General features: G+C 38.9%; 1 protein-coding gene and 1 long non-coding RNA gene across 5 annotated transcripts in view; one reads left to right on the forward strand and one right to left on the reverse strand.

Annotated features, from left to right (window-relative positions):
- The window catches only part of HAPLN1 (hyaluronan and proteoglycan link protein 1), a 72,494-nt gene that overhangs the window by 13,397 nt on the left and 34,631 nt on the right, over nt 1-24,466 (reverse strand). For all 4 annotated transcript variants that reach the window (XM_006178643.3, XM_032475513.1, XM_032475506.1 and 1 more), the window contains 2 exons: nt 18,561-18,686; nt 471-842 (listed from right to left, as the gene is read on the reverse strand). In XM_006178643.3, the coding sequence (XP_006178705.1) occupies nt 471-842; nt 18,561-18,660 (472 nt within the window). In that variant the 5' untranslated portion in view covers nt 18,661-18,686. The remainder of the gene's footprint in view (nt 1-470; nt 843-18,560; nt 18,687-24,466) is intronic.
- The window catches only part of LOC116662162, a 200,872-nt gene continuing 194,445 nt past the window's right edge, over nt 18,040-24,466 (forward strand). Inside the window, exon 1 of the long non-coding RNA XR_004318156.1 lies at nt 18,040-18,123. This is a non-coding gene — a long non-coding RNA (uncharacterized LOC116662162). The remainder of the gene's footprint in view (nt 18,124-24,466) is intronic.

Raw genomic sequence — 24,466 nt, forward strand, 5'->3', positions numbered from 1 at the left:
TCTAGAGGTGACTTTTTTTTTTTAAGTTTTCACAGTTACTTTACAGAATACAGTTAAATGTATTTTAGTGAGCAGTTGTCCTTCACAAAACTTGCCATTTATTTTGAAACTGCGATAATTTTAGAAGTGTAATAAAAAAGCCTCCACTCTGAATTTCTCAATAACTGTGTAATGAGATTTAAATTTTGAATGGCATAAAGCACTTTCTGAATATTGTAATTCAGTTCCACTGCACGTTTCTCCTACTTGCAAATAGCTTCAGTTTTGCATATAACCACTGTGTATACATTTCAAATATGAGAGCTGGAATGGTAGACAAACTGCAAAATAGAAAAGAACAGAAAAACATGCTATATGTGGACTTTTGGTTTCTCATATCAGTCCTGTGGTAACCACTAGACATTCCTTGTCATGGAAAAAAAAAAGCAATGATTAATTATCAAAGTTTAACATGATGTATGGATACTTACCTTGTAAATCTAATGCTACCACAGCGGTGTCATCTTCTAATCCTTCAATCACCTCACACTTATATCTCCCATAGTCCTCCAGGGTAAGTTCTGTGATCACCAGAGAAGCATCGTTGTCACTGCCTCCTTTCAGAAACACTCTGCCCTGGTAGCCTCCATAGGTTTTCTTGTGGTATCCCATGGAAACAAAAACGTCCACTTCCTTGAGGTAATCTGAAGTTAGCTTGGTCCACTTAATTCGGATTTTGTGGGTTCCTGAGGCTAACGCAGTAGGGTCTCGGTAAAATTTACATGGCAGTGTAACATTGCCACCTCTATGTGAGAACACCTTGGCTTGTTCTGCTTCCACGAGGAGACGGGGGCCATTTTCTGCTATAATTAGAAAGGGAAAAGAAAAGAGCTGTTAATAACGCTTTGGGAATTTTTAAAATACGTAATACACTGCCTACACAGGGTGCCTGACAAAGTAGCACTGGTGACAAGCTTCTCTGTGTTGTTGAACAGTGACCGCCCTTGAACCACGTGGAAAGCTACCTCTGGTACCTAGAGGGCATCTACAAGGTAGTCGTGGCTTTTGAACTGCTGGGAAAAGGAAGGGTGTGTATCATAATCGATGAGAAATACTGGCTATCAGACTCCATAGTCATCTGATGACTTCATCATAAATGACTGATAGATCATCATAAAATCTATTTTTCTTCCTCATTAAATGTCAAAAATGTAGAAGCAAGTGAAATGACAGAGAACTGTGACTGTTTCATCAATGCAAAGCAAAAAGTTCAAGCTAGGTAAACTGACCTCTTTCCAGCTGAGCTATCTAACACATGAAGTCTGTATTATATTCCCGGGAAGACTACCCAGCAACATGGGTAGCCTTCATTGTACTCTTCTGGCCAAAGAACTTAGAATGTCCTCCCACCTCTGGCTTCCATTCAGATACACACCTACGATATACTATTCTAGAGTGTTTCAAGCAACATGTATGTATTTTATTTTCAAACAAAGGCTAGACATCAGAAAAGTGTTTTTAGTGAATGCTTTGGAAGAAAAAAAAAACTCCAGATTTTGAAATATAGTCCTCAAATCTTGAATGTTAGAAGTGTATCCAAGGTTATATTTATTTTCTGAAGAACCGGATACTTACTTATTTCTTTATTCCCTTATACCTCCTTCTGTGCGCCTCTCCCCACCCCGCCCTCCACTTTCGGCTGTGCCTGGTTTTACAGGCTCCCGTCTCTTGGCTCCTGCCTTGCCTTGCCCTTTTGCTTCCCTCCTCCCGCCTCCAAGGACTTTACTGCCTTCCTGAGAGCACCGAGATATTCCTAGCCTGCCAAGTCAGCAGGGCTGCCCGGCCCTGGAGAGCCAGCTGTTATTTTCAGATCTTGGCTTTCTCTGGGGTTTCCCCTGGTTCGCTCATTGTGCTTTTGACCTTGACAAGGTCTCTTGAGGATGCGCAAGCTTTGAAAATGAGAAAGTGATACCAGAACTCCTGCATACACGCACCTTCTCATCCACACACAGCTTGCAAAGGCTGCCAAAGCTGCCTTTCAAGCAGCCCTTCCAGCCTCAGGCCAGAGGTACTGAATAAACCATCATGAATCATTTCAGGTACACAGGTCATCAGGGAGAGTAGCCCGTCATCTCCAGACGGACCTCAACACTTAGTTGTTCAGTGGCATATGCAGGGTGCAGATTTTACAATGAAGTGTCCAAAAATAGACACAGGTTCCGTTTTTATCATACAGCAAGCAGAATTGATACTGAAAAATGAACATATTTATGTCAGCCCCAATCCTCAGAAACTGAAAAGTTTAACCACTTTTAAAGCCATCAATGCCCCCACTTTGAATAGATCATAAAATGAAACGACAGTGGCTTAATTAAAATGAATCACAAATTCAGCTTATTAAGCATTTCCTTTAGATTCTATTCTTTATCTTCTTACTTAGGACTATAGAATCTTAAGAAATACCTATCCAACTATACCCTACGTATAGTATTCCCCCTTCAATCAATAACAGGTTCTCCCTGAATATTTCTGGTGTCTTCTTTCTGGGAGGAGGAGAGGGTGCTGTTGACTAAGTGCTCAGCAGTGCCTGAGGCCCTAGGGAACATCTGTCTATCCAGTGCCTTGGGAGGACACCTGGAGCTGGGCCTTCCCACGCTGGGACTTGACTCTAGACGTGACTCAAAAGCTACAAGAGGTAGCAGTTTCCTGATTCTCTCAAGCTTTTTACTTTAAACTCAAAACTAATGCCCAAATGCCCTGGGCTAGGGGATATTACAGTAGTTAGGAACAAGCTTTCATGTGAAAGAGATCTGGTTCTCTTGAGTTTGCTAGCTCTGTAGCCTTGAGCAAATTGTGTAAGCCCTGAGCCCCAATTTCCTTACGTGTGAATTGGGGATAGTAATGTCTACTCTATCTAGTTGACCTAATAGACACATAAAGCACTTAGAATTACGGCAGACCCAAAGTAAGTGTGCACTCCACTGCTAACTGCTCCTACGGATGAGTTTTTCCAGTGTTTCTCACATATGATACTGCCTGACATTGGGCATAATTTTGGCATATGTTAACCTTCCATAGTTTCACTTACTTACAAAGTGTTGAACCATGTGGAGTAATATAATAACATAAAATGCCACCTGTGTGATATAGGAAACTTGGAAATTATTGTGTGGTTTAGCATAATCATACGGTATTCCAAAATGAATACAAGGCCTGAGTGTTTTATAAATTAAAGAGTTAAGACAAAGATCAGAACTCTCGTACAAGGGACTGAGACTTCTAATTTTTTTCTGAGGTTAACTGTAAATCATCTTGTAGTATTTTAGAAGTGAAACTTCTGATTTTTTTTAGGTACTATTTACTTATATTCCAGCATTGTGAGTAGATGATGACTTATGTGGCATAATGTTGAAAATTGAGCAGACACCAAAAATCCACTGGCTTCCCACAAAATAATTTTCTAATGAGCCTGCCAGAACATATAAATTTCCACCATTCTTATTTTGGGGGTGGCTGGGTTGTTGAGGTACTAGATGCCAGAAGGCCCTGGCTGAAATTCAGAGAACCCCAAGAAAGATGTGTAACGTGTGACACTTTGAGTGAATGAGGGCCATTACGTTAGCCTAAATCCCCAACATGGCCTTTAGAACAATGTTTTTTGTCAGTTTGCTTGCTTTTAGAGGCCTGACACTGCAGATTATAAAGCACTGAGCATTGCTGGCAGGAGTGGCCTGTTGCAGAACAGGTAAGATGTAGGAAAGAGCCCTAGGTTCTGTTGCAGGCTCTACCAGGGCTTAGCTGTTTGAGTGACAGGTCTACGGCATGAGAACATTGAGCTTAAGATGCTTATCAGGATCCCTATGGCAGTTTGTTACGATAGGGATCAGCCAGGAGACACGTAAGCTGGAGGGGGAGAGGGCAGGGACAAAGAGCAGAAAAGGGACCAGAGAATGGTGATGACAAACTTTGTACAGTCTTCCCTAGAGTAGGTCTCTCTCTCTCTTTTTTTAAACATTGCTTTTTTTTTTTAATTTTAATTTATTTTTATTTTTGGGGGGAGGCTAATTAGGTTTACTTGTTTATTTATTTCTAGAGGAGGTACTGGAACTTGAACCCAGGACCTTGTGTATGCTAAGCATGTGCTCTGTCTCTGTCACTTAAGCCCCTCCGCCTGGAGGAAGTTGTGAATGTGATCATTGGATTCAAAAAACTGGATCAGTTTGAAATTAATGTTTAAGTCAAAATTGTTCAATCAACAGGGCAGTTGTAAAGCAAATAAAATACAAAAGATTACAATAAACCTTGATCATCAGAATAAGTATCACTTGGTTTCCTTTTGAAAAAAAAACGTGAAAGATTAGAGAACACTAAGCAGCATACATGTGCTTATTTGGGTGGTACTGAACTTTTTTAAAGTTCAATTTGTGAGTTACAGGAATTTTATATTTCTATTAGTGAGTGTCAATGACAGCGACTTAAAAGATTTGATGCCCTTCAATGACCACAGTTGTCTCCAGGGAAAACAGCGGGGCTTCATTATTATTTTACAGATTCTGCTGTGCAATCCAGAGGACTTCATTCAGTTTCACCAAATTATGAAAGCAAAGGCATGACCGAACAACTGGTCTTTGTATTGCTATGTAATTTAGATGAAGTCTTTTAAACGATAGGGCAAAAACAACTAGTTGCAGAAAAACAACTTAGAAATATGGAATTGGCCTGTTACCTACTGTTCTTACTTCTATTAAAAGTGTGATCATTTTGGGGGAGGAGGGCAGTTCACTGCCAAAGAAATAGAGGTGACAGAAAAGAAAAGTGTTATGGGTAAAAGTTTGTCTTTTAAAAAATAAGTGATTTTTTGGATTGTACGAAATAACCAGTCTTGGTGTTGATTACTTTCTCACTGGTGTATAATGAAAGGAGCCTCCAGGCTTTTGGATTTTCTAGACCAATCAAATGTAAAAAACCTCAGACAACGAAACTAAGGACTGTAATTAAGATGGTTAAACAAGGACATTAAAAATACCCGCTCCCAAGAAAAACTTCCCCTACCATCATTTGATTATTTTTTATTCTGATAAAATATGTACAACATAAGATTTGCCATTTTAACCATTTTTAAGTATACAGTTCAGTGGCATTACTTTCACATTGTTGTGCAACCACCACCACTATCCATTTCCGAAACATTTTTCATCACTTCAAACAGAAAGCTCATTCCTCGCTGACATTCCAAACTGGTAGGTAGACACTCAAGTGTCAGCTGCATGATGAGTCATTTGAAAAAACTGTGCAAGATTTAAAAAATGGTTCCTTATTTTTGTGGCATTTGTTATCACTCTGGCGGGTTGGGATGTGTAAGACTAACACTTTGGAAGGTGTTACTTCCCTGCAGGTAGCCACACCTGCCCAAGGCTGAACATCCAGGATGGATTTGTATCCTTACGGCTGTGCTTACCGCAGTCTGCTGAGAACACTGTCTCCCTAGTCCATCCATGTCCTGTTATATTGCTCCTCCAGCATCAACACAGTGCCTGGCGTGTTGATAGTGTCTGTGACTGAAATAGACTAGTGCTGCCCAGAGCCTGTGCTCAGCTCTGGCAGGAGACGTGGGCCCCTGCACTGGCTTTATACTGTGATACAGCTCTAAAATGAAAGTACTTTATAAAAACAAATATGCATATAAAAGGCACAATATCTAAAAAGAATACATAATTTAGACACTTGTTTCTCACTGTATCTTACACATTACATTTGAGTAGGATACATAATTTAGGAAACAATTGATAAGTATTAACTTTTAACTCATTAAGTTTTAACTGTTTATAATTACAGTCAGCCCCTCCCTGTCTGTGGGTTCTTCATTTGGGGATTCAACCAATCCAGGTTGGAAAATATTTAAAAGCTAAATTCCAGAATGTTCCAAAAAGCAAACCTTGAGTTTGCTGTGTGCCCAGCAATTATTTACATAGCACTTACATTGTATTTACAGCTATTGACCTAACATTTACATTGTTTTAAGTATTTAAGTTAGCTAGAGATGATTTAAAGTATACGGGGAGAATGCATGTAGGTTATATGCAAATAGGACAATGTTTTATGGAAGGGACTCGAGCATCTGAGAATTCTGGCGTCTGAGGTGGATTCTGGAACCAATCCCCCTTGGATACTGAGGGAGGACTGGGTTTTGTTTCCTTTGGACTGGAATAAATCTGATTGTTTCTGAAGTTGCTCACTGGGAGTCAGAAGCTCCCATCATTTGGTTGTGATCCTGATGTGTCTAGTCAGCTTGGCATCAGAAGCTTTTACAGGGTCCTTCCCCAATGTCTCTCCCTCTCCATCCAGCCTTCACTGTCCGTTCAGAGGGCTGATCGCTTTTAATTTGTCAGAGAAAGAGCTTCAGTTTTTTCCTCCAGCTATTCCTGAATGCAAGGACTCTGAGTCTCTCTCGATGACTCAACACCCAAGGAAGGGCCGACCTGAAGACAGCAGGAAAGACGCTTTCAGGAGGATCCATTTCTGCCCTCTGCCCTCAGCCACTTGATTTGAGTTTGAAACCCTGATGGATTTGTCCCTAGCTCATCTTTGCTTTTATCTGGAGTTCAGACGCTGACTAAGAAGACCTATAAGAGTACATGTGCTTCTTACCATTTGTGTAAATTCAAAAGAAATATGTATATTTGCATAAATGATCTGAAGAAATCACTAGAAACCCAGGAAACTACTAACTGTGGTAGCCAGTGTGCAGATAAGGTGAATAGGCAGAGAACTCTTGGGAGATTTTCCCCATGTGTACTTCCATATTGGAAAACTTTTGAACTGTGTGAATATGTTACCTAAATGCGCACGCTAAATGGAAATGGCACAAAAATAAATTAAATGGTTGAGGGGATTTAGTTGAGGGGATTTAATTGACAAAAGAAACAAAACACATTGCCTAAAATGTCTCTAGAAATATACACAAGAAGCTGGTATATGCAATATATTGTTATAATTGCATAATTATATTTTTGTAGAAGACCTGTGGCTCTATTAATAAAAACGTCATCTTTAAACATGTCTTCAAAACTTGAAGGTTTTATCTCATTTTTTCAATTCCTTTAAGATACCGCTGACAAAGGTACTAGTTTTGACTGTAAAGGAAAAGTCCAATGCTGAAAATAAGATAAGTGAAGATTGTTCTTTGCTGTGAAGTGATTACTGCCGTTTCTCACTATCTGTGACCCTGCCTGCTGGTCTCACAGGCGACAAGAACATGCTCCTCCCAATATCCCTCCACCCTCTGCCAGGGCCTCCCTGCTCTGTAACCACCATATAGTTCTTGTGCCCTGCCAGTTCCTTTCAACCTACAGCTGAACTGGACTAACTCGAATTGTGTTTTCACAGTTTCCTTAAATGGTATGTGACCTGCATTATCTGAAGCGATGGAGCATTCTCTTAGGTGCTGACCACATCTGTCTTCCTTGCTGTAGGGTTGAGCCACTCAGATGGCTGTTCTCTTGCTCTCTGTCCATCCCCTGCTCAACCAGTGCCTGCCTCACCTACACCCCACTCACGACTGACCATCCTACACACTTGCCCCAGGCCCCAGCTAGTGATTGTTCTAGCTTTAAATCAGAACATCTCCACCTTGATAGCTTATCAATGGGGCGTTGAGTGGTTTCCCTGGTAACTGATGAGCCATCGTGACATCAATTCCCCCTATAACTGGTAATCTCTCTCTCCCCACCAGGAGTGAAGACTTCCGCCAAGTCCCGCCCACCTTCTGCTGCACATGGTGGGGTTTTGCTCCAGGACCTTGCTTCAGACATGTATGATCCCCCATCCATTAAACCACTGATGTCTCTGTCACTGACTCCAGGCTTTTCCTTTGGTCTTGAAGCTGGGTAAGTTCAGGCCTTGTAGGCCTGCGGGGTTCAGACCAACACTTGCCTTAGAGCTAAATTCTTTCTGTGATGGGAAACTGCCCAAAACCAAAATATACTATTGTTTTGGGGGATGTTGATCATGAATGTGTACCATGTTATTATCACACCCAAGTTTCACAGTTGAAAATAGGAATAAGTGCTGTCACTAGTTTGAAGCTTGGGGGTTGATCTATAGCAATATTAAAAAAAAATTTTTTTTCAGAGACAGTGGAAATTTTTTCCTCAAAGGATATCTTAGACAAAGATTTCCCACATGAAAGGTGAGCTTCTCTGCTGGAAATGGCCATCAAGAGCCTCCAAGTAGCTGTAGGGGGTCTAGGGGGTCTAGTGAACAGTGTAAAAATCTGTGTTCTGAGAGGTAAACCTGGAACTATTACTATCTTGAAAAATATTGTTGCTTTTAATTCCTTTTTCTTCATCTCCTTCAACAAGGAAGAAGTAAAGTGTGGTGAGGGTGTTTAGCTCTGTTCCACTGACTGAGTTCATTGTGGGCTTTTGTCTTTTCATGTTCATTATCATTTCATCTACTTTCTCAGCAGCTACGGTGTATGGGTTAAGCACATGGACTGCGCCTCTTATGTTGTGTCTCTTAACCTTTACGTGCTCAGATTCCTCATCAGTAAAATGAGGTTGAGCCACCTTCCTCCCAGGGTTCTTATGAAGGTTAAGGGAGGTAGTATGCTAAGAATTTAGCCTAGTGTCTGGCACACCCTGAGCACCAGTAAATGCTGACTCTTACTAACAGGCGTTGACTGGTGTCCATAGTGTGCCAGGTGCGCCAGCCAGTTTCTGTCTTCAATGTTGTCTTCTCTCCTATGCTCTTTCAGAAGATGGTTCCTAGAAAGTACGAGTTCCTGAAAACTCACATCTCATCAACATTTGATGATACTTCTAGTCTAGTGGTTCTTAATAGGACAGGAACTCATTTCAGAACCACCACCTTAAAGCCTTTTCAAAAGAAAAAAACTGTACATAATCCAACTTCTTCCTGCCTCCTCAGTTTCCTTGAGGGTTCCAGACAATCTTCATTTGGGGGTAGAGGTGGAATGTGTGTCTTTGCACCTTGCTCCTCTAACTTCTCTTGAGAATCACCATGGTGGCACGTAGGAAAAGTTTCTCTAAGGCCCAAGACCAGATCTTTTTTTCGTAGTGATTGAATTTCTTTTGGAACATAGTTCTATCAATCGAATGGAATAAAATGGGAGCCATTTTTACCCACGAGAAGATTTAGACAGTGGCTACATTGTTCCTGTACAGGTTAGGAGTGCAGGAATCAGCCTGCCCGATTTGAATCTCAGCATTACCTTTTAATAACCATATGCCAGGGACAAGCTACAGAACCTCTCTCAACTTCAGTGAGGATAACCAACCCCCTTATATAGTGTGGCAGTGGGGACTAAGTGAGATGTCCTAGGGAATGCATTTTCTATTGTGCATCACACGTAGTGAATGGTTTTAAGTGTTAATTTATCAGTAGATTGCCATTGGTAAGTCCAGTATAACTGGTCCCCAAATTAAAGACAATTGTACTAGCTTTATCAACTTGGAGTTGTCTGCTTTTGTTAATAATTTTCAGAATTTTAATTTATCCATGTTATCAAAAATTTATGGATAAAGAAATAGCATTTGATTTATATTACTTTAGGCTTAGAGAAAAAAACAAATTGGGTTATCACAGTTATAGAGGAATTAAGGAATATATTATAAAAAAATGAAATCTGAACATTTCACTAATATAGTGAATGACTTTGTAGAAACATGCTTTCCAGGATTTTAACTGCAATTCAGGCTTCTTTCAACAGGTACGGGGAAACCGAAACATTAGTATGAGTCATTCTTTTTCACTAGGCTGTAATTAACCACACAGTCCCTAATTATTGGAAATGTGTCTTTATGTGGTAAAGGGGTAGAACTCAGATCTTCTTGTCTCTGTTCAGACCACTTCCACTTTGTGGTGAAATTTAAGATCAAGTTATCCGTAATTTGCAGCAAGGACACTGTTGGTTTTATGAATTGATATGGTTGATGTCTTCACTTAGTGCAGAAGACATCAAGATAGTACTGTCCCAGAGCCAGTTCTGGAGGCAAACTGGATCTTTTGATTCTTTACTTAATCTTAACAATCATGAACTGATAGCCTGTAATGTGTCAAGTATTCAGTTTAGTGCTGAAACAAAACACAAGGTAAGTCGAATACAAATGCCCTGGCGGGCAAGGCTAGGGAAGTTAAGAGCGCACCATGGTCCTGAGAACAACAGGAAGTGGAATGGACGGTAGCGTGGCTGGACTCACACGCTTCGTGCTGCAGGGGAGCAGGTACTGGTTCCCACTGACGTTGTCCAATGGGGGTGCAGGCTGAAAAACAGCAGGTCTTTGGAATTTTCAACAAACGCTAGAAATGCATATTTTAATGCAAATATCTCCTATTTTTAAATGGTTGCAGTTAATTTAGATTTTTTTTAAAGTTACATGGGAAAAAAAATGAACACACGTCAGTGATTAGGATTTAGACTCTAAGAGGCGGATATGTGACCTTTGTATCCTCCTGCACCCCGCGTGTTGATGCTGAGGGTTTCCAAAGCTCAGACTGGGGCCACCACCTCGTCTGTCTGCATTGCCTCCTAGGTGATTTTGTCTCGTCCCATGGCTCTAGTTATCCTTCATGTGCTGATAATTCCAGAACTTTTGAGCAGTGCCTTTCTCCTGAGCACAAAGCTAGTAAATCCATCTACCTGCTGGTCAGATATTGGACATAAAGGTAGGAAACTTATCTTTAACTTAACATGTCTTTCCCCTGTTGCACTTGTGCCTTTGTTACCATCCAGTAACTCTGAGCCAAAGAGACAAACGTTGTTTCCAGTGCTTTCCAGGAACATGGCAAAGCAAGGAGGCAAACAGACACCATTACAAATAGAATCACCAGTAAGTGGAACTCTCCTCACTTGAAGGATATGTTTTCAGTGGTGTTTCTATTCTAAACTTAACAATCCCTGTTTAGAAACATACAACTCTCCTTTGTTTCCACCTCCTTCACCTAATCTACACACTTGACTAGTAAGTTCTCCCTGTTCTAACTTGCTTTGTTCAGTTTATATGTGATGGACTATGGTCTCTCTGTGTTTTTATCCTTAATGTCCTTGTCTTTTTTGAAAGGACAGTGTTTGGAAGAAAGTTGGGAGAATTCTCATTTAACTTACGTTGTTTAATTTGCTTCATAGCATAATCCTTGAGCATATAGAAACATACTACACAGAGCTTATACATGTGGTAATTAGTCACCTAGTTAGCACTGAAGACAAGCAACCAACATGTTTAATTGAGACAAGATTAAAATGGCTACTGTTTGTACTGACAATCTGATAATCATTTTTGAGAACACACATGTTTAGTGCTACTACATTGTAGCAATACCAAATACACAAAATGTTTGTGAAGGGATTTTTTATAGAACTTATACATTTCTTATACTTTCAATGTCTTCATTTTGAAATAAAAATATTTCTATAATAAAAATCCCTCCCAGATATGGTCACTTTGATAACCTCTTCATTGAACATTTTATCTTAACATTTTGGTAGTTTTTTTAATTCCAAAATACATTCCTAGAAGAGTAGTTTCCACTTTACATTTAAAGAACCAAAGCAATAAATAAAAAATCTCTTCTTTCTTGATATCTGAGAAAGTCTGAGAAACACAGCATGTTGAAATTACTTTTACATTAAGCCATTAAGCTATAGGTCAGTGCTTTAGCTGAGTCAACACTGGTTCCTGCAAAACTGCCACCAAAGAAAAAGGCTTTTCTATCTAATGGATTTTTCTGGGGTGGGGGAAAGAAACGCTTTGGGAAAGTTTCCAAATAATCATTGGCTTCCTGCATAATTTGCTGATTTTAGCACCCAGGATAGAACAGACAAAGAAGTGGCTGTTAGTGTGAATTTATTGCTACTTGAAAATATTATTAAATATAGGTTTTTAGACTTGGAAATATTCCAAAATTTATTATTTTAATAGCTGCTTTATAGAATAACATAGAATTCAGCATTCTAGGTTACTTAATAACAAGTTTAGAAATATTCTGAAGGTATATTTTGTAAGTTTAAATCTACTGAGTAATACAAACTTTAGTGAATTTGGATACAAAGTTCTAAATAATAAGATTTTCAAAATTTGGTAACTAATGATTCTTTTCTTCATATTTCCATCTCTGCTTAACACTTATTTTATTATTTCTGGTTACCTTTGTTGCCCTGATAATACTGTTGACAAGCTCACTGAGGAGATAGTCTGTCCTTCCACAGAGAATAACTCAGTATTTTGCACAAAGGCAGCCAATGTTAACTAAATGTCTGAATGAGTAGATTTTCGCAAAGGACACACAAATGCCAAGAAGACTGGGCCATGGGCTCGCAGGTGCAAAGTTGGTATGAAAATGTGGTTATTTCTGAATAGAGATTAAGGAATTTATCAAAAGTGTATATCAACCTACAGCTATTTCATTCCTTGCTTTTTCTATTTATAGCCATTGTTTATGTGTGTGTAAATGTATAACTGTGTGGGTGTGTGTCTAGTGTAGCAACTATACAACCAAGGAAAACTATTGCCGTGTTTGACCTTTACCTCTAATTTAAAGAAACTGCTTTATTGAATGGCAGTTATCATAGGCGATAGTTCCATATTTAGAGTAATGTGTGCCTTTCACTGAACTGTAAGCTTGATGAAAACAAAGACTGTTTAGTGCCTTATTCTAGTCCCAGTGCCTATTTATAGTAGGTGCTTGCTGTAGACTGAATGTTTGTGCCCCCTCCATATTCATATACTGAAACCTGATCCCCAATGTGATGGTACTAGGAGGTGAGGGCCTCTGGGAGGTGATTAGGTTATGAGGGTGGATCCCTCATGAATGAGATTAGTGCCCTTATAAAAGAGACCCTGGAGAGGTCCCTGATCTCCGTCTGCCACATGAAGGCACAGAGAAAAGATGACCGTCTGTGAACTAGGAAGCCAGCTCTCACCAGACACCAAATCTCCCAGCACCATCATCTTGCACTTCCCAGGCTCAGAACTGTGAGAAATGAATTTCTGTTGTTTATAAGCCACCCAGTCTAAGGTATTCTGTTGTAGCAACCTGAATAAGTGTATCTATGTATGTGTGCAGTATTTTTACATTAAGTATGTATATGCCTGTATATACATTTTCCTTCTCTTTTGGGCTTATTTATTATTTTCATATGGTGATACTCTTATTTTTATCAGATGATAAGCCTGTATTTAATGTAATAGGTTCTTACTCTATTTGGCTTCACATCCTGTAGTAAACTAATATGAGATTTTAGAATTGGGATGTTGCTAATTTTTACAATTTCATGGTGAAATTCTCTGGTATTTTATAGCTGATAATTTCTAGGTAGAATTATTAATAGTGTATGCATTTAGCCAAATGCAGTTTGGAAAATATCCTTGATATTTGTGAATTTTGCATTTGTGGCTGCAAATAGCATAGTCTGCCTTTAAAAGACAAAAACAAATTATAATTTGACTTTTAATAACAGACTTGTAGAGTCGGAGTCCAGAACTTATCGTGTTCTCCCATGAATCTGTGGCTCTGAAGATGGTTTGTGATCCTACACATTATTAGATTTACTCCACTCCTTTTGATCCTCTGCCCTAGCAAATCCCAACTCTGCAGATACTACATAAGGAATAGGATAGCATTGCAGTGGCCAAATGTAAACCAAAAACTCTTCAAAGCTTCATGCACTCAAGAGGAAGGATGCAGCAGCATCCTGCCTCTGGTGGATTCTTGTGGAATGTAAGCCACTATGTGCAGTGTGGAAGCAATGAACACACCCAAACAAAATTTGCTAACCAAATTCAGAATCCCCTTCCCCATCCACTGCTTCTCATTCAATAAACTGAAAAGTCCCCTGAGATTTGTAAAGACTAATGAGGACTTGATTAGGAAAAGTACCTGGATTTTGGTCCTGAATTTATCCAACAAATATGTACTGATCACCTACTATGTGCCCGGTGTTGATTTAGGTGACCAGGATACATCAGACAAAGATCGCTGCCCTTGTGGGGCTGATATATGTTCTTGTGGTAGAGATGGACACAAACAACTGCATAAAAATAAGTAGACTCAGGGCTACAGAGCCAGGGAAAAGAAGATAGGAAATAGATTGGGGTGCCAAAGGAGGGGTAGAGTGTGGCAGTCAGGGTGGGTTCATTAAGAAGAGGAGGAATGATCCCAGATTTGAAGAAAGGGTGTGATTAGCCAAGAGAAACTGCTCCTCATCAGCCATGCAGCCTGGACCAAGCAATGTTTAAGCTCTGGGTCTTGATTTCCCCATTCATACAATGAAATATTGATCCAGATGATCTATTCTAAAGTCCTTTTAAGTTCTTAAGTTCTGTGAACTATCATTGAGCCCCAGCCAGCATTACAGAATGAAGGCAGTCATCTAGCTCATGTTCATTAGGCCCACACACTGTGTTGTGTGTTGCTAAATGCCATGGATGCCACAGGATTTGAGAAATGATCGTGATAGTGGTCACTTGGAAGTATCTCATTACACTCATTCATTTATTCAACACACATACATTGTGTGCCAACACTGTATAGCTGGAGTGTTACAAAGCTGACAGTCTGATGAAGAAGGGGTGGCATGTGAGAGAAAAGTAACATGTGCAAAGCTGGGACGGAAGAGTTGTTTGGGACACAGGGAGGGGGACCCAAACACACTGAACAGGGAGTGTCCACTTCCACCAGGGGCTCTGGATCCACGTGATTTCTTCTACCCACAGAGATGAACTTCTGCCAGTTATTTCTTTTAAAAAATCTAATTGTTTTATCTTTTTAGAGAAAGGTGACAAGATGTCACCTACTTATTATATAGAAGGGAACTGTTTTCGTCTCTAAGATACCTTCTTATTATTCTTTTTAAAAAAAATTAAAATAGCTTATTTGTGTTCACCTAATAAGTATATTAAGGGGGACAGTACTTAAGTTTAGAAAGCTTCAGTTTCTACAAGGAGAGTAAAAGTGATCAGATAATGTTTAATACTATTGAGGAAATTTTAAGTTGTGAAATTAAAAAGGACAAAGGAAGCAACTTAGAAAATATTTACTTCATTAGAACTAAGGTAATAATATGGTTCTGCTAATGAATTTAAAAAGCATGAACTTTTTACACCCTATGTGTGCTCCCTTTTTAATTTAAAAATCAGCTTTCCATGACAGCGAGGAGATACAGACATGGCGGTAACAGCTATCAGCTATTGGGAGCTTATTATGTGCTCTGTACAAGCGCTGTTACAGATATTATCTAATTTCTCACAAAGCTCCATAGAATAAACAGTGATTGCCCAGTTTTATAGATGAGATAACTGAGACTTGAAGAGATTAAGTAAATTGCCCAAGGTCTAAAGCTGGTAAGTAGCCTTAGGGGAAAAACACTTAAACTTGTCACCAGAAGACCTGCACTTGAAGCCAGAGGCAGGAAGCACTGGCTCTCTGATGTGGACGAGATCAAGTGCTTACGTGCTCAGCACAGCTATAACTGTTTTGCATCTGTTTTGGTTAATAGGCAAATGGTCATAAAATTTCTCTGCTGTCCATGTAAATGTTTTCTTCAAAGTTATATTTTAAAAAGTCTGTTCATCATCTTTGAACTTCTACTGGTAACTGAAAGTCTGTATTAAAAGTTTTTAGACCAGATCCAAATATTTTTTAAAATTTTCCTTTTTCATGATTTGATACTCCATATAAAATTCTTCCTAACGGTGTCAAATTTTAGAGGATTTAGAAGTTGTTTGACTAGGCATATCATGCAATGAGGAACATAATCCATTATTAGAGATAGTTATAGAGACAATAATAGCAGCTATCTCTTATGGAAGAAGAATTGGAGGAAATTACTGTCCCCTACATTGTGGACAGTAGATGATATATAAGCTAGTATCTTGATTGCACATTTTTAGCAGACTCCGTGGACAAGTGAAGTTTGCTTTCTCGTGTAATGGAATTGATGCAATAAAAAAAATTTAAGGAAATGAGTTAGTACAAGTGCAATTTTATTCAGAGTTGTTTCTTTCTCCATGGAAAACTGGGAGAATTCCTTTTAATTACCAGAAAAATGCTTTTCAGTGGAAACACTGCGCAGGAGTCTAAACCTGCCCTTTTCTTTCCTGGTAATCTGACTTTTCTTTAAAGCCAGATTAAAAAATTTTGGCCTATGTCCCTATAGAATCTCCCACTACAAGATTAGGAGAACGCCTTCAGAAAAAATAATTAGGTGACTCTTTATGCTTAAGAGTTAAGAATGTGTTATCGGAGTGTTCAGCATCTTTATCAAGGCAGCCACGGAGAATTTGAGGATGATGTGTATTATTCTCCTGGTATTATTTAAGCCTGGGTAACTTCACATACAAAAATAAAAAATTAAAGAAAAATGGCAGACAGAAAAGGTGTTTTTGTGGTAGCATGAATTTTGAATAATTTTCTATCACTGAAAGACACTCTTACTGCTTATCAGTACAATTCAGGAATTTGAGATTGAGATTAGTAATTGAATCATCTGTCTGCAAAATTCTTACAGAATTTCATGAAGGTTTCAGCTCCCTTAAATTCCTTCTGGGTCATGTCTGACAAGTAAACATTTTAATTACAAGGAAATAATCCAGTATTTCAAGTAAGTAATGAAGGTTATCTGCTTTCATGATTATCTGCTGTGTTTATGGTTGATTTTTGCATAGTAAAAGATGACTGAAATGTTGGCAGGCCGCTTGAAAGTGTTTCTCTGAAGGGCTGAAGAACCTGAAAGTGCAATCTGAGTGCTATAATAAAGTAAAAGAAAACCTGTTGTTGACTAAAGAGTCATGAGAACACATACTTTGAGCAATTTTAAAATAAATTCCAACTATGGATATAGTGTAAAAGTACTGACCCAAATCACATCTCAGGATTAACTTCCACGAGCCAAATGTAGGCCTTGTAGTTTTATTACTTGAAAGCTCAGAGCGACTTTCTAAGAACATGAATTTACAACTAAAATGCAGTGGACTATCAAGTCTTTTTTCATTGGGTAGTGTAGGCAAATAATCTGTATCATTCTGACACCTTGTGTCAGAAATTCCTTTGCACGAAATTTTGCCAGGGTGTATGGTGAAATTTAAAGGCTGGCGCAACAGAAGTTTTCCTTGCTGAGAAAACTTGAATTTGACTCATAGGCTTTCCCCAGGAGTAACTTGTAAAATGTTAATATACTTTTAAAATAATATTTTCATACTCTTGAGTGAAATTTAAACTAAATGATTTGTACATGGTTAATAATATAACAGGTATCTATCTAGTCTCAAAAATAACTTGAAACCACAGATAAAGTTTCTTTTATATCAGATTGAAAACTGCTGTTGTTAACAATGACTAGGTATTATCGTTTGGCTGAGTTGAATTCTGTGACTTGACATTAAAAGAATGTTATCCCTCATCAGAAATCTATGTGTAAATATCTTATAGTCTCTGGGAAACAGCTTTGATTCTATTATACACATTAAAGGAAACAGCTGAGTCAGCAGCTGGCATAGTAAAATTTATGATTATATAATTCCTTTTTATGGCCCAATAGTGAAAAACATAAAGCTATTAGAAACAAAGAGAACTGAAAGAGAACTATCTAAAATAGCTAGATGTTGTCAAATTCAGAGTTGTTTGGGTATCATAATACATGCAGGAAAATACTTCTAGCCAGACTTATACTATCATTTGACCTTCACAAGCCATAGTTTTCAACAGTAGATGCAATTTTCTGAGACTATATTTTTGACCTTGAAAATACAACTGGATGTTTTATGTCTCTTAGGAAACTTACAATGCTTCTCTGGTCCCCAAACTGAGTTCCTCTAAAATTAATATCAGCATAGGTTTAAACTATTAAATTCTGTAATTCTTATTGTAATTATTCAGCATACAAGGGCAAAGAGAGAAGTTACAGCTCTTTTAGAACTATCTTTTTCTTACTGCATAAGTCTCTTAGCTTTCTTAATGCAGGATGGCCCTCATCTGAAGCTGGGACTGAGGAAATAGCTGCATTGTACTGCAGCCTCCAGTCTTGCTACAGCTCTCAGGCATAGGATTCAGCCTAGCTGGAAAGAAATACGCAGGGACAATACATTGGTCTATGGGAACTAAAGCTTAACCAAGGGAGATTTTGATAGGGTAAGTTACTTTTTCCTGAACCTTAGCTTGTCTGCCTTTCATTTTCACATTGTTTTTCTTAATGATGACTCTAACAGAATGACCTTACATCGTTAAGTTTTACTTCCTATTTCTCCCCCTTTTGCCTTGCCTTTAAATAAACTTTCTGCCCTCCATTCTACTTAGAAGGTAGCAACTGTACTAAAAAGCCTTGAACAATTATATCCACTCCCTGCACTTGGATGTTCTTAAGCCCTTCCACTTGAATTGTCCCTGATTCTTAACTCTATTGTAAGGCAATAGCATTCAGAAGCCAGAGAGCATGTTCACCAATTAGGAGAAAGGAAAAGAAAAAGTCAACGCAGCAGAACTAAAATTAAGAAACACTAACCAAGCATCTCAACTCCAAGTAACTTGAAATGAATTTGACTTTCATAAGAGAGCCTGTGTTTTCTTACCTTGGATGTGAATAACTCTGTCGTGATCTAGAGTATAGTTGTCTGAATGATGATCAGCCCAGCAGATTGAAATCAGCACCAGAAGAAGTAGACTCTTCATCTTTTTAGCCCAAAGAATCTTCTTCACTGTGAGAGCATCACATACAAAGAGGCTTGTGAGATTTGGAACCCTTTGGAGTGTTGCACTGCACAACTTATTACCGCCTTATCATCATAGAATGGGTCTGTAAAAATATTTAACCCAATCTGCTCAGAAAGTTACTGTAGCTGTCTTTGGGAGCTGAAGCCTGCAGCTTTGAACAATTCCAGTTTCTCTTATGTAGCCAGAGTCCAAATAGTGTTTAACTCTATCTTTGCAGAATTGTAAATCTAGAAATTTAGAACAATAGAGTTTTGATATAGAGACTTACAGCAAGTTACACAGAGATATGGCAAGGATATAAGCAAACTTTGAAAAAATATTTAAACCTCTGAATATGAAGTATAAGTTAAGAAAACAATTTGATACAGCTACACAAGAAAATTTATCACCCGGTTTAATTTGGAACTGAATCTTAAACCAGGGCAAATAAAGAATATTTGTATGAAACTTGACATCATCCTTCATTTTACATATGGCTTCCTAAGCAGGTTAGATTTGCTTGTTCTAAATAGAAAAGAGGCCAAAAAAAAAAAAAGCCTGATTAAATAGAAGCAGCACATTTGTTACAGATTCACTTACCATCTTAAACACTGCTTGGGTCTATGGTGAATAGTTGAAAATTATGGACAAACTAGGTTAGAGTTGTGCATGGTACCACTGCAGTCATCCTGATTGATTTTTCATTCATTTCTACCCAAAATGCTGACGCACCAACTTAGAGTGCCAGGTGGGGTCTCTGCAGTCAGCAGAGCCATGGCTGCGGGGAGCGCCTCTGCCAGCCTCGCAGGGCAATTAGGCAAATGAAGAGCTGAAATAGACAGCCAGGCGCAGCCCTGGTCCTGAGTCAGAAAGGTAGAGCCATCGCCTGGCTGTCCTTTATTGCAAGACCGATCTGATGAAAGGGGGCACAATCCCCCCAAACTTTGTCACCAGAAGGACTAAAAAGTGATTCCAAGTAATACAGACCTTACGACCTTTGCAGTATTTGCCAGGCAAGAATGTCAGTGTAGCTTCTCTGCATTAATGTGGAAGCTGAAGCAGATATTAACAAGGGCTCGCTTTTTCTCTCATGCACACAGCAGCTTTAACAATACTCGGCTATTTTTGAAACTGAAATTGCACAGTACTGGCTTTCACACTAATTTGCTTTTTCCAGGAAAGCCTGACTCCCTGGAATACTTATTAAAGAGCTCTGAGTCTGTTCCTGCAGGTCCTTGCAGACCAGCCTCTTCTCCAGAGCCTAATGCACTACCATAGACATCCCCCAAGTCTCTTTTGGGACCGACACACCGCTCCGCCGTCTCCCCTCTAAAAATTGGCATCGTGGTGATGCTTCTGGCTTCTGGCTCCTGCGTTTGCTTTAACCCTTTTCTTTTCCATCATTATGTCACAGAAAGAAGAGATTGGATGAGCAAAACTGAGAAACTTAACTTTCCCAGGACACTAAATTGTATCTGATTTACTAATCTTATTTTCAGAAATTCACTTACTTGCTCCTCCGACAGTGTTTTGGAAATGATTATTTTTTTGAAGCTACTGGCTTTTGTCCATAGGAATACTATTAACAAATATTACCTGTTTGCAGCCCAGAACTATGCTTTGGGTGAACAAATGTAGTAATTCCAAAAGGTGGCCTTTTGGCATTTGGAATATAATTGGCACAATTATAGACACACACGTAAGACAGTGGGCCAACCAGTGCAAGAAGTGTCCTGTGCTCTCTGCCTCAGGAATCAGAGAGAGGGAAATGTGGAAGAGAGAGGATGAGAATTATGTACAGTTTTGACTGTTAAAGAAAGGAGGCAATCTAAGGAAGCAGTTAAGATGAGCAGAGGCAGAGAATTTGCTACATTATTTTTCACATTGGGGTGGATATTTACAGTATAATTTATAGGGAGTTGTAAACTCCCCCCCAAACACACACACACACACACACAGAATTAGAATTATGTGTCCTACCACGGAAGTCAACCTGATTTTTACTCATCTTTATCTAAAATATATTATAAGTGTATCTATCTCCTTTAATTCCAGATCATAGTATTAAAAATTATATCACTGAGGATACATTCTGCTATGTTAAGGTATTAACTATCCCACAACCCAATTTTAAAATGCAAACATCTTGGGGGGATGGGGGATGTGCTGGGAATAAATAATAATAATAATAGCAGTTCCTTTTGATTGAATGTCTGCTATCTGCCAAGTGCTGTGCTAAGCATTGTGCATGTAATGACTCATGCGGTCCTTATAATAATACTGTGAGACAAATATTTCCATTTTTCCTGACACAGACAGTTACCTTGCTGGGGTCACAGATCTAAGAAAGCAGCAGTGTATGTATTTGCTTCAGGCAAAAGCAACACCTACTTTGAGTTGCACGTATTTTTCAGAAAGAGAAACTTAATCTCTTATTTGTTTTGTTGTCTTTTTTTATTTAGGCTCTTTAACTTAAACCTACTGTGATCTTAAAACTTTGACTTGTGTTATATATGAATATAAACTTAAAATTTTTTTTTATTATTGAAATATAGTTGGTTTACAATGTTGTGTTAATTTCTGGTGTACAGCACAGTAATTCAGTCATACATACATATATTCCTTTTCATATTCTTTTTCATTATAGGCTATTACAAGGTATTGAATATATTTCCCTGTGCTATACAGTAGGACTTTGTTGTTTATCTATTTTATATATAGAGTGTGTGTGCATATCTCGAACTCTCAATTTATTCATCCCACCCCCTGTAACCATAAGTTTGTTTATAAACTTTTTTTCAGTGCTTACATATGAGGAGTTAGGTGGCACTTTTCTTAGCACGATCTCTCTCTGCCTTCTTTATAACACCCACTGGTGCTGTGAACACTGCCACAGTGGCTCATGTGTGCACACACATGTACCCAAACACATCATCTTCAAGTTTAAAAAGTTGAAGACCTTGCACATCTTCAGTGATTTGTGATTAGAAGAGAGACATGTATCAGTGAACACTTCCAAGTACCCCACACTGGCACTAATGCAACCAGGTAGGAGAAAGTGGAAACTACCTTTGTTACCCCAACAGTATAACAACTGTCTTACCAAAAGATGCAAAACTAGAAACGTGAACTTTAAGGAATCTTCAGGTATTTAAGTAAACTACAAACACACGAGAGGTACTGCACACTAGATTGAAGTCCCTAAGGACATGAGCTATGCCAGCTGTCTGCATTCTGGCCCTCAAAGAAGGATGCTGAATCCCGTTCATTTGCATTTTGTAATGTCTTCTCTGAATAGCGGGGTATGTTTGGTAAAAATGTTTATTTTTTTGAGAGGATCAAAGTTTAAGAAATCTGGGGGACTCTGATACAACCAGCTATTGCCAGCTTTGAATTGGCATTCTTAGTTCACCTGCAGCTCACACACTGATGGTCTCTTTCCAGAACCTACCAAACCTTGCTGCCATGATGTTATAGCCAGCTTCATGATGAGTTCAAATTGAAATGTCTATGTTCATAGTCAAGGACAGGATAGGACTGTAATTTTACAGTTCTGCTTTGGTAACAATTAGACCCTATTTGGAAGCAAGATATCTAGTGAACTTAAAAGTCTAATAGTTTGAGAGACATAAATAAAGATGTACTAATACCAACAGTCTAATACCAAAGTGGCCAGTTGCTACTCCTTAAATACCTACCATGTTAAAATTACTGTATTAAGCAATGGGGAAATACAACCAAGTGGAAGGCATGCATGCTCCTTTCTGTGCCTTGAGAGCTAATGCCACATATTTCCTGAATACTATTAGAGTTGGGCCTCTGCATCTGTGGATTCAGCATCCTTTGATTCAACCAACCTCAGAACAAAAATGTTTGGAAAAAAATTTCAGAAAATTCTAAAAAACAAAACTTTACTTCCAACTATTTCCATAGCATTTACATTGTATTAGGGATGGTAAGTAATCTAGAGATGATTTAAAGTATATGGGAGGATGTGCCTTGGCTATATGCAAATACTGCACCATTTCATATGAGGGACTTGAGCATCTGTGGACTTTGGTATCTACTAGGAGTCCTAGAACTGCTTCCCACGAGGACACCTAGGGATAACTGTACATGCTGGGAACTGTCCTTAAAGCTTCACCCATTGAATTGTTATTTTTCAAAGCAAATCAGTTGAAGTCAGTCTGTTAGTAGACACACTTTACAGTTCTGGAAATGAGTCAGAGGGGTGAAGTCCCTATCGCGTAGAGTGGGGAGCTGGAGATCTGGGCAGCCTGCTGTGACCCCAGAGCCTGCACATCCACCCCCATCACTGGCATCCTGTGTACCCTGAGGAAGGCTTCACACAAGCTGGGAAGCTTCTCCTTATCCTCTCAGCGGTGCAGACATAATAGCACTAATCATAGCCCTGCTGACACAAGACACGTGTACGTTCAAAGTTGGAGTGCTTTCCTCACTGCACGCCCGGCACCCAGAACCATCCGGTGTGCTGAGAGAAAGGCCCTGGGAGAAACAGTTACAGGACTAGAGGAGCTAACACTGAAGCGAGTTTTTACACTGTTTAAAGAGCGCATGTGCTATTATTGGGGGGATGGTGAAGAGTTGCTTCATTCTTCATTGAGGGCAGAATGAAATAAGCCAGGTTTCAGTTTAGCATTTGAAATTTAGTTGACAAATTAGTGAGACCCAATATAAAGGTTGCTAGAAACTGAATAAGCAAACCATCGAATCTCACTGGACAGAATTATTTTACAATAGACTGAATCTTCTCCTTGATGTCTTTCAAGTCTGATCTAGTTACAGGTGGAAGAGGGTCCATGATCAATGGTGCAGTGAAATGAAAACAAGAAAGACAAGGGACTGCAAAAGTATACTTTTTCACCAGCTTAAATTAATTCAACTTTTAAAAATTGTCCATTTTTCTAAAGTAACTTTTCTTACCTCCTTGCTGTTAGAATGACCTTTATTTCATGGAATTATAAATTTTAGACTTCTTGAAATTATAGATTATTTTATCCTTACTTAGCAATATTTTTTAATGGCAATCTTATGCCAGCTCATCACTTGTTTTGTTGTTGTTTGTTGGCTTTGTTTTCTGTTCGGACTCTGCAGGTGTGTAAAACCCAGAATTCAGACCAATGATCCAAATGATGGCTAAAGGACTCAGACTATTGATGCATTTGAATTGTTCAGCATGTGGAGGGACCATTGGATCTTTCCCTAAGCCCCAGGATTTAGTGCACACAGTGGGGCAGAATGCAGAATGCTTGGGGTATACCTAGTGCTCAAAAAAAGAAGCCATGGGTGAAAAAAATAATCTCTGTTCAACTATACACCAAGAACTCCCCTCGGAATGAGTCTGTATACACTTCAAGCGAACACAGTGTCCGCCCTGTCGTTTGCATTGTTCTATGAAAGTGCAAATTACTGAGGAAGCAAAAGAGAATTTACGATGCCCTGAATTCAATGTCCCGCCACAGACATCACAGGGACTCCTGCTCTCTCTGGCCATGGTCAATCTCCTGCGTCCTTGGCATGATCCTTTAGCAACCTAACTCTGGAAAAAGCCCTGGGTCAAGAGGAAGAAAACATGAGTTCTACTCCGGGTCTCATAAGCAGCACATTAGGTCTCAATTTCTTCACCTACAAAATAGTAATGAGAATAATTTTTCCCCAAAGTAAAAAGTGTTTTTGAAAAAGTAAAAAACTATGCAAACTAAAGTACTGGTATCAAGCTGGCATGGCTCACCTCAAATCTGATCAGTTTTCATGGATAAAATGT

This window comes from Camelus ferus, chromosome 3 (assembly GCF_009834535.1).
Source record: "Camelus ferus isolate YT-003-E chromosome 3, BCGSAC_Cfer_1.0, whole genome shotgun sequence".
Classification (NCBI taxonomy): Eukaryota; Metazoa; Chordata; class Mammalia; order Artiodactyla; family Camelidae; genus Camelus; species Camelus ferus.